General features: G+C 55.3%; 1 protein-coding gene across 1 annotated transcript in view; it reads left to right on the top strand.

Annotated features, from left to right (window-relative positions):
* Positions 1-16849, top strand: part of PLXNA1 (plexin A1) — a 121330-nt gene that overhangs the window by 55745 nt on the left and 48736 nt on the right. Inside the window, exons 7-9 of the mRNA XM_040591964.1 lie at positions 1463-1616; positions 2263-2362; positions 11517-11631. Of these exons, the coding sequence (XP_040447898.1) occupies positions 1463-1616; positions 2263-2362; positions 11517-11631 (369 nt within the window). The remainder of the gene's footprint in view (positions 1-1462; positions 1617-2262; positions 2363-11516; positions 11632-16849) is intronic.

The following is a 16849-nucleotide window of genomic DNA, read 5'->3' as shown; positions in this document are numbered from 1 at the left end:
AAGATGCTTCTTTTTCTGCCCAGATGCAGAAAGGACCGAATGGTCAGAGACTGCCTGGTTTGATGTCAGCATCAGAAAAACTAAAGGAAAAAAACCAGGTGCAGGATACAACTGATAAAGATTTAAGGATGGGAGTATAATTAACGCCAGTCAATGTGGTTTTATGTCAAACAAACCACATTTTGTTCTTTGATGAAATTATGACTTGAATTAGAAGAGGGACTGTGGGGATGTGATGTCTTTAGGCTTCTACAAGGCATTTGACTTGGTACAACACAGTGTTCTGATTAAAAATTAGCATTATACAATATTGATAAAGCACGTGTTAAGTGGATTAAGAACTGGCTCCGTGACAGATTTCAAAAAGTCCTCATCAGAGGGGAGTTGTCACCAGATGGAAATGGTTTGGAAGGCGCTTCTGCAGGGGCTAACGTTCATTGGTAATGTGGAGATAAATGCGAGATGGCTGCGGATGGGACCTGCTGGGATGCTGGGACTGAGGGGGTGGTACGGGGTGAGATTTCCTTCAGAGCAGTTGGGTTTGAGCAGGGCTGGTTTAGCAGAGCGATCGGGGTTTGATATTGCCAAGTCTAAAGTTAGACATGGAGAGAGAAGGCAGGCGTTCTCTTGGCATCCTGGAAAGTGCTGCCGTGCTGAGCCCTCGCTGCGGGGCTCTCGATGCTCCTGGGGTGAAGCGGGGAGCTGGGTGGTGTTTTCGCCTCTCGGGTGGTTATCTCCCTGGCCGACAGCAGGATTCTGTGGGGGTCTGGTGTGCTCGGCGTGGGGATGCTGTGCTCAGGCTGGAGTCCAGTTTTTAAAGGCAGAGGCTGAAAACCTCCCGTAAACATCATGTAAATGAGTTGAAGGCTGAAGAAAATGCCTTGCAGTGGGAGACTTCCAGAGCTCAATCTGCTTAGCTTATCAAAAAGAAGATTAAGAGGTGACTTGATTACAGAGTATAAGTGCCTTTACAAGGAGCAAATATCAGGGACTAAAGGGCTTTTTAATCTATCAAGGAAAGGCATAACAAGAACTAATGGCTGGAAGCTGTGAAAAATTCAAATTAGAAATAAGGCAAGCGTTTTGTAAAGTGAGAACTGCTGACCCTGGGAATGACTTTGCAAAGGAAGAGGTGGATTCCTCCCCTCCTTGGCTCTGCCGGAACAGATGCCTTTCCACGAAACAACTCTTTAGCGCTGACACCATGCTTGGTCTCTGTAGAGAGGTGAGGCATAGTGGCTTGTGGTATGGCGAGGGCAGAGGACGGGAGGCTGTGAGTCACTCCATCTTTTAACCCACTTAAATCCATGCTCTTTGCTTCAGCAGGGAGATCCATGGATGGAGCTTGCTTGCAAAAGCCTGGAGCAGATCTCTCTACCATGTGTAACGTTTCTGACAGAAGTCTTTTCTGCTAGTTTTCTGTGTTGATGCTCTTGCCTCTCCCCCCCCGCCCCCCCCCCAGCTGGTCCTGCAGGCCTGGAATGTCCCGGACCTCTCGGCGGGAGTCAACTGCTCCTTTGAAGACTTCACCGAGTCCGAAAGCCGCATTGAAGATGGGAAGATCTATTGCAGCTCTCCCTCTGCCAAGGATGTCATCCCCATCACCAGGGGCCGCGGTGAGCTTGTTCCCCGGGGTGGGAAGAAAGCCTGAGACAAACCTTGCCCCACTTGTTGCCCCGCAGGCAGATGTGGAGGGGGACAGTCCTCCTGTGACAATGATCCCTGACCCTCGAGCAGGACCAGAATTGGGTCCTGGGAGGTACGAGGAGAAAGACATCACGGCTTACGGGGGACTGGTCTTCGGTCTCCTCCAAGCCATGGGCACAGCTAGTTTCTGATGCTGTACTGGTCTGCACACCGGTCCTGGGCATCCTGGCCTCATTCCCACCCATGGACCATTCCTGGGCAGATGTGCTGTAGGTGGCCATGGGCTCTAGGACAATTTGAACTGTTACTATTCTGGTCAGTACCACCGGTACAACTCAAGGCACCTGCCTCCGTGCTGGCAGGTTACAGTTAGATTTAGGGGCTCTGAGCTGTACTTGGGCTCTTCTGGCCTGTTTGGTGGCTGAGTGGGCATGGGTGAGCACCCCTTTTAGTGCCAGGTTTGGGGGATTTTGTTGGTTGGGCTGAATTAACCAGCTGGTTAACTTTAACTGAGCTGGAGGGCAGCTCCCTCCAGCCCATCACATGTCTTGGGCTGAATGCTGGGCCATGCACTCTGTCCTTTCTGATGCCTTTTTCTGCCTGGGTCTTTCTCAGGGGACAAGCGAGTGGTGAAGCTCTACCTGAAATCGAAGGAGACGGGGAAGAAGTTTGCCTCCGTGGATTTTGTTTTCTACAACTGCAGCGTCCATCAGTCGTAAGTGGCCTGGGCTTCGCGAGAGATGCTCTGGGAGCAGGTTGCTGGGGCAGCGTGAGACTGGGAGAGAGAGATTTCAGTTTTGTGGGTGCTGATGTTGCAAGAGGAAAGGGCAGTCGAGTATCGTAGTGTTTGCAGTGAAAAACCTCCTCCTTTTGCCCTTGTAAACTGGGACAATGACCAGAGCACCCACAGATGGTTTGGGTGTGTGGGAACATGCAGCATCAGGGCAGAACCTCAATTAAAAACGGGGCTTTGGGTTTGGCAAAGCTTTGGAAGGAAAAAGTGAGTTTACTGCATTGCAGGCTATAGCAATCCATGTGACCAAAAATGCCAAGCATCTTGTTATTCCTGGAAACAGTTAATAGGAGTGACTTGGCAATGCAAAAGGAGAAGCCTGTGTTTTCCTGCGATGGTACCTGCTTCCCAGGCTTGCTGGAGAGCGAGCTGGAAAGTTACAGCAACATGAGATGGAACATGCTGCATGTCCTGGGGCATTTACCCAAGAATTTCCTAACTGGAAGTAATCGTGAATTTGCTTTCTTGTCAAGCTGCTGTGAAATCTACTCCACCTACGGGTTTTTAGGCAGTTTGAGATATGCATATGATAGAATAGAGGAGGTGTGGATTATTGATGTGCTGTCTAAGCAGGGTGTCTAAAGCCTCTAACCACGAGCTCCTGGTGAGGAGCTGCGGACAGTGCACTTGAGCAGCAGGGAGATGGCTCTGCTGTGGGAACATCGGGAGAGATGCTGGGGTGTGTTTGGGCAAAGAATCTGGAGTTCAAGAATGCAAGTGATTTCATTACCCTGCCAGAAACCTCCCATGGTTGGTGTCGCTCCGGCTGATCAGTAATTATAGATAAGCAAATGCAGAGTGATCTCTTTTGGATGGCTTTCTGCAAACTGTCTAGCCTAGCTTGGGGGCTCTGCTGCAGGTTACTTCTCCAAAGCCTGGTCAGATTTTCCACTTTGATCAGGGAAAAGCAGGTGAGATGCAGGAGCTCCAGCTGGGTACTCGCAGTGAGCTCCAAGGGGGATGCGTTGAAGGAGAGCACCCGCAAACCTTGTGCATCGCGAGGATTTCTGTCCCACCTGCTCTTTGCACAGGGAGTGGGTCTTGGCTCCCGGGAGCGCTGTGCGGGCAAGGGAGGAGAGAGTTTGCAAACTTGACTTTCTCCCTCACCTTGACTCCCCAGATGAGCTTTGTCTCCCTTCACATCGTGTGGTTTCAATAACATTAGCTCAGCTTTGGCTCAGGCTGGCTGCATGTCATTATTTTGCAAATCAAAAAGCAGATGTGAATTTTATTTTTCTAAATGAAAGAAAGAAGACTTTTAAGTACAAATGGCATCAGATTTGGTCCAGTCAGGGCTCCGGCATTTTGGTCCAGTGGGAAGAGGTGGTGAGGGAATTGGCATTTTATTTTATGTGCCTGACACAGGAGGGGAAAAAAAAACCCACCTCACCCCAAACAAACCTACAACAAAGAGCCCTGACTGATTTATTACTGCGTTGATGTTTAATTTTGGATGCATTATTTAAAAAGGCTAATTATGGATGCATTAATATTTATGGGCTCCGGTTGGAGCTGATAGAAAAGTCCATGTTCTAGGCTGGTGAACATTATTATTTTCTTTATGTCAAGAGTTTTAGGGTTTGGAAGCAGTTTTAACTATGTGACCTGCAGTCGAGTCATAGCCAAAGAGCATGACAATACCTAGGATGATGCAATACTTTTAAATACCATTTGCAGACAGGCGTCTTTAATGGATCTCTTCAGAGTTAATAGCCTTTCAGATCCAGGTTTCATATTTTGTGGAGGAAAATCTATACGTCAGCCTGATAAATTCTGTATTAGGAACAATATGCTTTTCCACGAGGCTAATGTTTTTCCTGTGGAGATCTCTGATCACTGTGCATTACCTTTTCTATTTGGGCGGCTTTGCTTAGGTTGGAAGCCAGAGGCCTGTGTGTCGAATCATTTCTCAGCTGAGGACAGAATGTTTAGGCGAGATTTTTCAGATGGCTGTGGAGAAATGGGAGGATTACAAGGCAGCTCTTCGCTGGTGTCAGATAGGGTAGCTCCAGGGAAGCCAGCACAGCTCCACTGCGTACGCCGGGGAGAGTCTGACCCTTCTTATTTTCAGCAGACATCTGGGAAGGCATCAGCAAAACATGCTGCTAAAGCCCTTTTGCAGGCTGTGGGGCTGATCCTGCCACTGTGTGAGCATCCTGGCTCTCTCGTTCCTCGCTACCTTGCAAAACTTTTCTTCCTGTGCATTTTCAAGGACTGCTGGAACCAGCCTGGTCCAGGGAGGGGTTGCAGAAGGGGGAAGATACATCCAATCCCTTCTTCTGCAGGGAAGGAGGGGTACAGAGGAGGTTGTACTGCTTGTACATTTGGCTTGTGATGGCCCAGGCCAAGGGGGTGCCTTCCAGGTAGAGCCCCGTTGCTGTCCTGTCTATTATTGCAGGGCTTTATAGTGTCAGCTGGTGAGACGGGACTGTCCCCATCACAGCCCAGCATCACTGGTCTCTGGGGTACTTCTCCATTGAGGTCCCTGAGAGCCCTGCTCTGCGACTCACACCCTCTCTGGGGCTCCATTCCTTGCTCCAGCAGAGTCACCTGGCAAGCTTCTGGGGTTCCCAGCTTGATGTGCCACACCTCTGTAACCTCAGGGCTCCTGTGGGGTTCAGGCTGGTGTTTCCAGGCACTGGCATCTTTTGTGCATCTTGCTCCTGATGGCTTGTACGTCACGCAGGAGATGTTTCTGGCTGAGCTGAGAGGTGCATTGAGTGGGCGAGTGGAAAGCTGGAGGCTGATGCAGCAAAATGGGTCCCTTGCAAAGGGGGATGTGGGTGGCTGAGGGTCACTGCCAGCCCACGGCAGGGGAGCAGGGCTGCTCACGCAGGCTTGCCTGCAGTTTCTGGGGACAGGCTCTGGTTCCTGCAGTGGAGGATGGGATGGAGAACCCCATGGTAGGGACCAGGCTGGGTTCCCTTGGGGGTTTCTTATGGGGCGCTGATTAAGCATAGGTTTAAAGACTGCTCAGCGCCTTTGACAGTCTAATGAAACAGCCCATGTCCAGTGCTTGCACAGGCAGATGTTGAGGTCATCTTTGTCAGCGTTAAACTCGCTCTTCAAAGCGTTCACGGGGAAATGAGTCCCCTTTCAAGACAAAGACATAACACCAGGCTCCCTGCCTGCCTGAGGCAGAGCCTGCACTTGCCGGCAAGGTGGGCGAGTGGGGAATCCTCCTGGAAAGCCAGTGAACAATTCTAGGGAACACCAAGATGTACTTCTTCCCACTATTTTCTATGTTTGCTCTCTGGGTTTCTCCTCTGGAAACTCTGCTGTGTAAATCCTGTTGTGGTTTGGCTTTTCAGAGAGTGTGGCTGCGGGGAGGGGGCTGGCAAGTGGAGGGGGATGGGGAAGAAGATGAGAGCCTTCGGCACTTCCTTCGATGCTATGGGTAGGTTTTGTATAGGTGCTGTTTTTTTGAGCACCAGTGTGCCCAGCACACCGCCAGGCTCCACGCCAGCATGACCAGCCATTGCAACGTGGAAAATAAATTCAAGCGGTGGCACAGGGGGAGGGGGAAAATCACATGTCAGTGGGTCTGATGCCAAGGGGATCTGAGCAGCCTGGAAGCCTGTGCTGGTGCGTGCCCGTGCTGCCTCCCCTATTCGGGAGGTGGTCATACAGCTACCCAGCCTTGTGGTTGTGCCTCCCTGCAGTGATGGTTGTGGCACCCAGGTCCCATCAGCTGCAGGGTGCTGAATTTCTCTGAGGCTGGAGCAAAGGGCAGACATGCCAAGTGGCTCTCACTCCTCCTGGCTGGAGAGACGTGACTGCCATGGCCCTGTGCCGTACATCAGACTTTCCCTATAAGCTTCCATTAAGTAAATGGGATTTTAATGTATGTCCTGGGAGCTGGGAGCCGTGGGGCTGTGCTGGGAGGGCAGGGCTGGGCTGCTCTGGTGGCCAAGGCATCTGTTGGCACCCATGGGGTGATGCCAGTCCTCATGCCACTGGGCTCCTGGCTGCAGCTTTCTGGCTGCCCGCACTGCCGAGCTGCCTGCACACGGTGTGGCTGCTTCTCTGCTGGCCCAGCACTGCTTGTTTCCAGATGCTTACAGATGCTTGATTTTCCAAGGCATGGACAGATGGCTGCAAGCAGTTGAGTGAGTGTATCTGAGTTAGCACAGCTGAGCTGTGAGGCGGTAACAGATCCCTGTGTATTCCTGGGTTGGGGCAGGTGGAAAATCCTGTAGAATGGCTCCAGAGACTGCTCGGGATAACCTGGTTTATGTCACATTTGTTGTGAAGAGGAAGGCTGGTACAGCCTGGTGGTGCGTTTCAGTGAGGGGAGACAGCTGAAGGTGTTTCAAGTGAATTAACTTAAAAACCAGGGCCTGAATCTGCATCCTCCAGCCAGCATGATGGTGGATGCTCTGGACCACCCTGCAGCGAGTCTGCATGCCGAGCCCCTACCCTGTGAGTGAGGCCCTTGGCAAAACCCAGCAGGGATGGAAAAGCATCAGGCTGATGTAAAAGGAAGGGCAGAAACAAATTGAGATGGGCAGGGATGAAAGGAGGCAAGAGCTGATCTCCCACCTTGTGCCTCTCCTGGCTTTGGGTCTGCAGCACCGGTCAGGGAGGGCAGCGCTGCCTGTAGGTCCGTGTGGGGCCCTGGGGGCACTGTCCATCTGCTGCCACTGCACTTCAGGATTTCCCCCTCTCCCTGGGGCAGAGAAGCCCAAAGCACTGCAGTTCAGCCCCTCACCCCGACAGCTGCTGCTCCAGATGCAGGCTGTGCTGGAGCTGAGTATTCGCTAAGGATGCTGCCTCCTGCCAAGAGGAGGTCTGAGGAGCAGCCGAGGGTCGCAGGCGGGCTGTGCTGTGCCTGCGCAGATGCTGTTTTTATCAGCACCATGTTTATAATTTCCCTTCTCAATGGACCTCCCCTGCTCTGCTCTCGGTGCTGTTCAACTTGCCCCCGTCCCTCCTCCTGCCCTTTGCTCTGTGTCCTTCCTCCAGGAACACGCTGCTCCATGGAAATAGCCTCAGTGCCGGGGGTGTGTGTGTGTGTGTGCGCACACGTGCGCATGTGCAAAGCTCACACCCCTGTTCTCGTGTTTGCTGCTCAGGCTTATCTCACCCCTGTGGATGCAGGTTTTGTTTTCTGCCTTCCCTTCTTCTCAGTGCACTGAAGAGCTCTGGGCGCCTTTGGGCACATGGCATGCTTGGGGCTGGGAGCGTGGGAGGGAGAGTGAGTGAGGAGCCTGGATCTGGTGCCACTGGCTTCCAGTGCTTCCCTTCAGCTGCAGCATCGCTTCAGATCAGGTGTGGAGACAGCTGCGACCCTGCTGTGCGGTCAGAGGTGCCTTCTGCAGAGCTGCCCACATGCCCAGTGAGGAGCCGGTCCCCGAAACCATGCCTGGGTCTGGGCTTGTCCTGCAGTGATGCTTGTGGTCCTGCCCACACCCTGGAGATGAACCCAGCTCTGAGATGCTCCTTTGCTGTCCTGCTGTTCTCTCTGCACTGCTGCTTTTCTGCAGCCATGTCAGGTGTTTCCCTAGCACGGCCTTAGCATTTGGGATGGGTTATGAAGGTGGAGGGGAGCAGCGCTGGGAGGTCTTGACCCAGTTGTGTAGTGAGCTGGGGGCAAGTGTGGAGGCTGTGGGGAGGCTCTGGCTTCGCCGTGGGTCACGCAGAGGTGCCTACAGGGCTGCCGGCTCTTTCTGGGGGAGGTTGCACGCTGACAGGGAGCCTGCACTTGTTTTGGGATGGGGCACTTTGCACAGAGTGATCCTGAAATGTAGCTCTGAGGTTGGTACCTCTTGCATGAGGACACTAGGAGGCAAGGGGGGCACTGCTGGTGGGTCTGACCCCCTTCCCCCTGCCCAGCCTGGGCTTCGTCTCCACCTGGCAGGGCTGAGGAAGAGGAGGCAGATGGGGAGCAAGCTGTGGATCCATGTCTGCGCTGTACCCCTAGCATCGGTGTTCTGCCTGGCTGAGCTTCTTACACTCCCAGCACGCTTTGGGGAAGGGGGGGACTTCAACACATGAAGGAGAGCCTCCCTCTAATTATCAGGAGTGATGAAAGCCTCTTAAGCAAGAAGTGATGAGGGAAGAGTGCCTGACCGTGGGAAGGAGAGAGACGGCACAGATGGCATCATGCTGCCGAGCAACCTGCTCCTGTGCCAGGAACAGACAGCAGCGACACACGGGACATACCGGGGGTACGGCTCCGGCCACACTGCCCAGCCTGGAGCTGGGGAGCCCCGGGGTGCCCTGCCTCGGCTCCTGCCCTGGGGCTTGGGCAGCCTCGCAGGGAGCTGGGGCAGTCCAACAGACATGCCGAAGCTGGCAGGACCCCGAGGCAGGCTGGAAACAGGGTTTCACCACGTTGCTGGCACCTGGGTGCTGACTTGCTGGCCACTTCGCGGAGCCTTTGGCTAGCTGGAGGGTGCTGACCTGGACAGGCTCTAAATGCAGCAGCGATGCTGTGGAGCAAGACGTGTGGCAGCTCTTATGGCAGTGTTTGATGTCTTTGTGGCAGATGGAGATCCTCGGCAGAAGGGAGAGTGTGAAAACCATCTCTGAGGATGGGCTTTAGAAATGGGTCGGTTAAGTTAGAAGCAGCTGGGAGGGCTGAAGTAGGAGGGGGGAAACCACACACCTTGAGGCATATGTAGAGGATAACAAGAGATGCTTTAGATCCTTTGGCAAGTGAAGATCAGGAGACCAGCTGGGACCTGTAGCAGTTGAATGGCAAAGTAAACCCTCAGGTGAGGAGGGTCCCAAGACAGCCAAGATGTGGCTTTGGCCCTGAAGAACAGCGGAGCGGAGCTGCAGTGCTGGGAGCCAGGCACCCAGGGCAGGGCTGCGCCAGGTGCTTCACCTGACTCTGTTGAGGTGCCTCACGAGGGTGGTGGACGGGGGACTGGGGGGTGGTTTTGCAGACCCTGCAAGACCTGGTAGCTGGAAAATCTCTCCTTTGCAGAGGACTGATTTCAGGGAGGGTTAGTGGTTATGCCCTGGCAGGTGGCTTGTGACTGCTTGGACCGCAGTCCTCTCTTACATGACCTCTTGGTTGGTTGCTCTACTTCCATGAGGATTAACCTGTGCTTTCGCTGCCCTGCAGCCCCCATGTCTTGGATTTGCCTGCCCACCAGTCACTGCTTGAGCCTTTAGGGGGAGGGCAGGAGCATCCTGTGTCCCCAGCTCCCCCCACCCTCTGCACCTCCCTCCATCAAAGCAACCAGAGATAGGAGGCTATGGCTCTGCTTTTAAGTTGAATCTCTGCAGCTGAAATAAAATTGCATATATTTGCATAAGGAGCATCTCAATTAGCATATTTGTGGGTAAAGCTAAAAGGGCTGTTCATTTGGAAGTGAAAATGTGAGCGAAACATGGAAATGACTTCCAGCCCCCTTTGCAAGCAGCTTAATTAAATATTTCCTTAGTGTGTGCACATGGATGTGGGAAGCTCTTGCTCTATATGTAATGGTGTGTGAAAGCCCAGGGTGGGCAGGGGGTGGTGGCCCTGCGAAGCCCCAGGTGTGCGATTGCACCCTGCACTGCCTGCCACTGCAGCTCCCTCATGTGCTGTCCCCACACCTCCGAAGTGACAAGTCTGCTTGGAAGGAAAGAGATTTGGCATGCCAGGCCCTGCCACCCGAGGATCACCCTCCCCAGGAAGGTTTTCTTTCTGCTCCCTGGTGTGGTGATGCCGTGTCTTCCCCGCTGTTTCCCGGGAGGTAGAGGCAGAGAGGGAGCTGTGATTTAGGAGCGGGATCAGGCTGAAGAGGGGCTGCCTGCCTCCTGCCAGAGCTGTGTTCAGGGGAAAAGCCTGCCTTTGTTTAAATATAATTGCTTTGGGCCCGATCCTGTTCATGCTCGGATCAGTGAGAGCAGGTATGAGCCTTCTAGAGCGAAAAATGGTGCTGCTGCTTTTTTTCTTCTCTCTTTTTTTTTTTTTTTTTTTTTTTTCTTTCCTAAGCCAGTCTGATTATTTTTCTTGCCTTCAAGCTTATGCCTCAGCAGCTCTCCCATCTTCTCCTTGGGAGGGCAGCTTGGGCTGCAGGGGACATGCCTGGTGCGGACCCACCCTGTGAAGGCTCACCGCATTAATGCTGCCCTGGGACAGCGCGGCAGGGAGGGCTCAGTCCCTTCCAGCTGCACAGGGGTGAGAGCCCCAGAAGCTCCTCTCTGGCTCTGGGGCTCTGCAGGATCCCGGTGCTTGCAAACAGGGATGCCTCGCGGAGCTGGGAGGACGCGCTTTTGACAGGGCTAGCAAATGTGTGAATGGTTGCACAAGGAGGGGACTCTGTACATCCCCTCCTGCGTGGGGGAGAGGCATTGCGTCCCTGGGGCTGGTTTCTTTGGTCAGAGGGGTGCAGAGCAGAGCGTGGGGCTCCCAGCATTGCCAGGTGCCTGAATGCATCCCCCAGGAGAGGGGGACATGGGCGATCCCACCGCACAAAGAGCCCCGAGAGGAGGCTGGGGAGAGAGACGGAAACGTCTTGGGCTGGAGGGAGGGGGTGGAAGCGCACACACGCACGCACGCGCGGCTGTGGAGGGCTGAGGATGAGGGGGGCCGAGGGAGGGGGTCACACACAATCTATTGTGAGCGACTGAAAGGCGCTACAGTCCCGAAATGTTAATCTGACCCAACCTTTCGCCAGTTGTAATTTTCCTCTCAATGAGCGTGCATTAATCTGGCCCTTTCTCCCCTGTTCCCCCGCGGTGCAGAGCCCTTGTTCTGCTGCCTCTTGCTAAAATTGCCTTTCAGCGAACCCAAATAAAGCTCCCAAAGTCTGGAGCTCGGCCCCTGCCCAGGAACGGGGTCAGCTTGCCAAGCGGAGGGGGGAGCGTGGCCGCTCCGGCTGGGGCACAAGCCCTGCGGCGCTGGAAGGACCCTTTCCCCTCACCCTGCCATGGGCAAACCCTGTGGGTCTGGGGTGTGCAGGCATCTCACCCCCCAACCTGCTGGTGAACAGCCCTTGTCCCACACTGGGGGTCCATCCCATACAGAGGTGGGGGATCGCCCACAGCTGCTGTCCTGCTGAAGCATCCCAAGAAGTGCTCCAGTGGACCCTGGCCTCGCCGTGCCCTAACGCTGCCCGCTTCTCTCTCTCTGCAGCTGCCTGTCCTGTGTGAACGGCTCCTTCCCCTGCCACTGGTGCAAGTACCGCCACATCTGCACCCACAACGCCGCTGACTGCTCCTTCCTGGAGGGACGCGTCAAGCTTTCCGAGGTAGGGTGATGTGAGCCAGCTCCCCTCTCCTGTCCTGGTCCTGTCGCAGCCCCCTGCCCTGTGGGGAAGGGTTTGAAGAGGGCAAACCACTTTGGGAAGCATTTCCCATCACTTTGCTTGGGGTGCTGGAGCTCCCTGGGAAGCAGTGAGGGAGGGGTGTGAAGCACTGCTGGGACCGTGTGCTGGTGCGGAGAGGCTGTGTCGCTGTGGAGAGGCTGCTGGGTGCAGCCGAGAGCCCTTTAGGCTGAATGAAAGGAAAAACAAAGGCAGAGACGCTAAAACATTTTTCTCTGATGTTTTTGAAGGGAGCAAGCTTGAACTGTCATTGCAGAACAACTTGTTTTCGGAGAGGGAAAGGTTGAAATCCATAAAACAAACCGTTTTGCTATACCTCATGCCTTCTTCATCTCGAATGCTTTGCCAAGAAACATGTTCTTTTGCGGGGGTTCATCCTGCACAGCATCTGTGCCACCCGCTGAGGAAACCTGTTACTGGGATGGTGCTTGCAGGAGGTCCTGGCATCCCCAACCTGTGGTGGCATGACTGGCTGCTTGGGCTGGGTCTGGAGGTCTGGCGAGCAACGGCTGGCTCGACAGTAAATGCTGACTCGGGTCCCGAAGTGAGAGTTTTGGGAGAGAGTGTTTCTCCTCTGTCCCTGTCCTGGAATGAAGCTCTGGTTGAACTTTAAGGGTCCTGCTGGTTGCTGCTGGGAGCAAAAGCCATATGCTGTCCTCACAGGAACGGTTCAAATAGATTTCTCCTGGAGAAAGTGTTTGCCCAGATCATCTCAGATAAAGTTTGGTCTCTGAGCTCCAGCAGAGCTCATGTCCCTGCAGCCTCCCAGGCCAGGACCAGTCCCCAGGAGCAGAGGTGAACAGCAAGGGCTTGTCTCTGCTTCACAGACCATGTGTGAAGGCAAGCAACTGAGATGTCTCCTAAGATCTTTGCTGTCCTGGCTGGCGCTGAGAGGAAGCCTGCCTCTGCATCACCCCACGTGGGAGGAGCGGTGTCTCCGAGTCAGTCTCTGTCCCCTGTAATTTGTGTCTTCTGAGGTCTGCCCTCATCTTCAGTGAGGACCTGTGGGCTTGTGGATGTCCTTCTAGGTCAGGGCTCCTGTCCTCCCTGTGCCCCCCCTGCTTCTGTGCTGGACTAGGAGCACACACGGAGTCAGACAAATTCCTCTGTGGTGGAGACACCCCAGTTAATTTTCCCCCCTTCCTCCCCCTCTGCCTGTCTCATCACTTGAAGAGCTCTCTCACAGAAGAGGATGAGAGGGCTGGGCCACTACTCTGTCATTGCCCAGCCACCAGCAGCATTGCTTTTGTGCCCGAGATGGGACGGATGGAAGAGCATCTTCCCGTGCACTGGGGCTGAGCCCTGTGTGGCTTCCCTGCTTCCCTTGGGTGGCTCAACCTGGGCTGAACGCTGGACACCCACCAAGCTGGCTCGGTGGGCATCTGGTGTCCAGCCAAGGTCAACCCACCACATCCCTGTGGAAAGCCAAAGCGCCTGGTCCTGCTGCCTCTCCCAGGGAAGCTGCTGTGTCTATGGGGAAATACTTGAGCTTTGCAAACCCGCAGTGGGTCAGATCCTTGGATGCTCCCCAGTTTAGAGCCTCCAAGGACTGCAGGAGCAGAGGGACTTGTAGAAGATGGCGATGTCCCTGCACGGGGCCACGCTGGGCTCTTGTCATCATCCTTATTCCAAGCGTGGAGCTGAGTGAAGCTGCTTCTCAGCCAAGCGCATTGGGAGAGCTGGGAACGCCCAACCATCCCTTGGTTGCACGCAGGGCTGGTGCTTGCCATGTCTGCGTGGCAGCAGGTGAGTGCTGGGAATGGGACTGTGACAAACGGTCTCCTCCTGCCCCCACTGCCCAGCACGCAGCTGCCCGGGCTGTGCCGTGGCCCCTCTGCCAGCCTCTCGGGTGGCGTGGCTGTGGCTTTGCACCCTGCCGTCCACCGAACGGCCGTCCACCAGTGCAAAACTCCAGGCTCTGGCACTGTCGCTCACCTCCCTGAGGGTATCGTCTGAATGCAAGGGGGTTGCACCATGCTCGTGGGTGCTCGAGCAGGTCTGGCACGGGCCAGAACAAGGTCAGCCTGGTGGCCCCACACCAGGGGGATCTGGTAACATGAGAAGATCAGCAAAAGCTGTTTTCTCCTGGCTTGTACCCTGAAGAAACCCGGTGAGGGGCTGGCCTGTCCCAGACATCCCAGAAGCCTGCTCTTGAGGTTGCGCTTCCAGCCAGCCCTGGCATTGTTTCTGCAAATGCGATACGGTGTCCAGACCGCCGGAGCCTGTTGCTTCTCCTCTGCCCCTTCCCCTCGCAGAGGGCACGGAGAGGCTGCCGGGCTCTTCCCCGTTCCCTGCCAGGCAAACCCAGAAGCTTTACCCCCCAGGGGTGTGTTGTCTTTGGGGTGCGTGCAGCTCTCCTGTGGACCAGCTGCTTGGGAGCTCGTGTTGTTCCTGAGAAGGGGCAGGGTGTCCCCCCACAGCCCTTTTGGCCACACTGGGACCTGGAGCGGTGCCTCGCTTGAGGTTTGGAGCGCCTGGCTCAGCCTGTTTGCACATCGGTGTGGGCTCAGCAGTTCCTGGCAGGGATGGCAAGATAACCGCAGACCGGCCGCTGCTGTGGGCTGCATGTCCTGAGCCATCCCATCCCCATCCCTGGCTGGTCCCAGACTCCTGCAGGGTCGGGGGACTCGGTGCCAGCCCATGGCACCACTGCACAAGTTACTGGCAGACATCCCAGCCCCGTCCCCTCTGTGGGAGGATGTCTAACGGGGAGGGTTATTTTAAGGAGCATTTGGTCTGTCTGCTTTGGCTGGTGTGCGGGGGGCACTGGTCAGGAGAGGCAGGGACAGGGGTTAACAGCCGTGTTTAACTCTTGTCTCTGCCGGTTCCCACGGGTGGCTCACCGCAGTTTCCTGGGTGGGAAAGCAGCTGTTTTGTAGGAGAACACAAAGAGTGACCCACAGCACTCTGTCCTGGGCATGCCGGGGATGTTTGCCTCTATTTCTGGGGGTGGCAGGACAGGAACCACCACTCACGTAAATGTGCCTGGGAATGGCGGCAGCAGGAAGGATGTCCCTGCCCGCTGGCTGCTTTGAAGCCTGGGCTCCGGAGATAGCCCTCCTCTGTGGCTTGGTTCAGGGTTCAGGGCTGGGGAAGGGGTGATGAAGCAGCACGGGCTACTCTTCGCTTTTCCTCGTTTGTGGTGCCCAGCTGTGGCTGTGGGGTGTTCAGCGATGGACTCCCCACAAAGCTGCTCTCCTGCGGCGGTCCCTGCCAGCACCGAGCTGCTGCGGAGGGTAAAAGGCTCCTGGCCTGGGGAGACTGCGTGTGTTCTTCCAGTCCAAGCAGGTTCAGCTTGTGTTTGTTCTTCACTCCCCACCAGCGGGAATGGCTGAGGGCTTTGTGAGGGAACCTCAACGCCTGGGTCGAGCCCAGCCCCAGTCTGCCTTCATCCCCATCTCTGCTGATGGCACAGCCTTGCAGCTGGAGCTGGGAGCTGCCAGAGAAACCCAAACAGCAGCGTTTGTGGCGTGACTTAAAGCTCTTACCTCTCCAGGCAATCCTGTACACTTGTCATATTCTCGCCCAGCTAGAAAAACAGTTTTAATGGAGAAAATCTGAGTTGTGAGATGTTGGGGTCTAGCTTTTCTGCTTATCCCATGCCTTCATAGCTCTCTGCTCCTGGGAGCTGGGGCTCTGCTGGGGGGGCTGTTTTCAGCAGGACAGGGAGCGCTGTGGGCTGTGCAGAGCATTCCCGAGGGATGTAAATGCTGGGCAGTTTCTGGGACGAGTTTTGTCAGCGATTGGAATTGCTCGTAGGGGAAATGAGTTGTCCCAGTGCCCCCACCCCTCCGGGCACCCTGGGCGCCCACCAGCACCAGGTGCTTCCTGTTTGGGCGCAGGCTGACATTTTTGCTGGATGAGACACTTCTGCCGGCAGATGCGGAGCATGTGATGTCGCGGGGGACTCGGCTGAAACTGCGAGTCAGCAAAACGAGCCGGCCTGCCTGCGTGTGCGGGGAGAGGGACACATGTGGGGAAGGGGATACACGTGCCCACCACGCTCCCCGGGCACCGCTCTTGCAAGCATCCGTGTTGAGCCCAGCTATGGCGGCATGGACTTACCCGCTGGCTGCAATAATTATAGAAAAACGAGGAGGCGGAGGTGTCGGAGAGCGAGCCGGGAGCTAATCCTTGCTGAGTGTGTGTGCCCTATGGGGAAGGCGTGTGCCACCCGCGGAGTCCCCCCGCAGCGTGGAAGGGGATCAAGCAGGTGGGGACTTCTCCCTCCGTCAGCACTTCAGAGCTGGGAGCTGGTGGGGGGCAATCGCCGTGCAGTGGCGGGGACCACTCATTATAGCTGGCAGCGGGTGTCTGGGGCCTCCCTGCTGGGAGCCTCCAGCTCATTCTGAAAGGGGGGACGACTGAAAGCCCCCTTTGCAGAGGGGCAGCCGTGCCACGGAGCAGGGAGGTGGCAGAGCAGCGCCGAGGGTCCCTGGGCAGTCCCAGCCCCATCACCATCTCCTGGTTGGGGCTGGCACGGCTCTTCCTCTCTGCTTTCATGTTGTTTAGCATGTTTTAGGGCTAAGTAGCTTCCTTTCTTAAAAATTGTGCTTTTGGGCAATAAATGCTTGTGAAGAACAGGAAACTTCAAAGCATAAAACAGATTGGGTTTTTCTGTAAATATTTGCTAAATGAAACAATTTCTTTTTCATTTCGCTGGATTGTTTGAAGGTTAGATTAATCCTGAGATCATGGCTGGTGCTGCGCAGGGTGGCAGGAGGCAGCTGGCCACGCACAGCTACCGGTGGCCTTGGGGCGAGAGCTGCCCCCACAGCTACGCTGTGGCCTTGTGAGAGCAGCGGGGCGGCTGCGTCCACTCCTGGCACTGCTGCTGCTGCCGTTCCTGTTTTCAGAGCAGCTCGTTTTAGCACATGTTATTCCTTCTTGACGTTATTTCAAGCCGATGCTTCCAGGAGTCGCTGCCGTAGGTGCGAGACCTCCGCTCGGCTCGGCAAAGCCAATGTGGGATTGCATCAGGCTGTTGTTGCTGAAGTGGCACCCACCGGGGCCACGGGGCTGTTTTGCTGCCTGAGCTCATTTATTTCTGCTCCCTCCTGCTCCCCCGTGCTTTGCGCACAAGGCTCACCAGCTCCCCCAGAGCAGCTGGGAGCTCGTGGCTATTAAAAGTTGAGTGCTTCGC

Source organism: Falco naumanni, chromosome 4, assembly GCF_017639655.2.
Source record: "Falco naumanni isolate bFalNau1 chromosome 4, bFalNau1.pat, whole genome shotgun sequence".
In the NCBI taxonomy this organism is placed as follows: domain Eukaryota; kingdom Metazoa; phylum Chordata; class Aves; order Falconiformes; family Falconidae; genus Falco; species Falco naumanni.
This window is presented reverse-complemented; position numbering and strand designations above follow the sequence as displayed.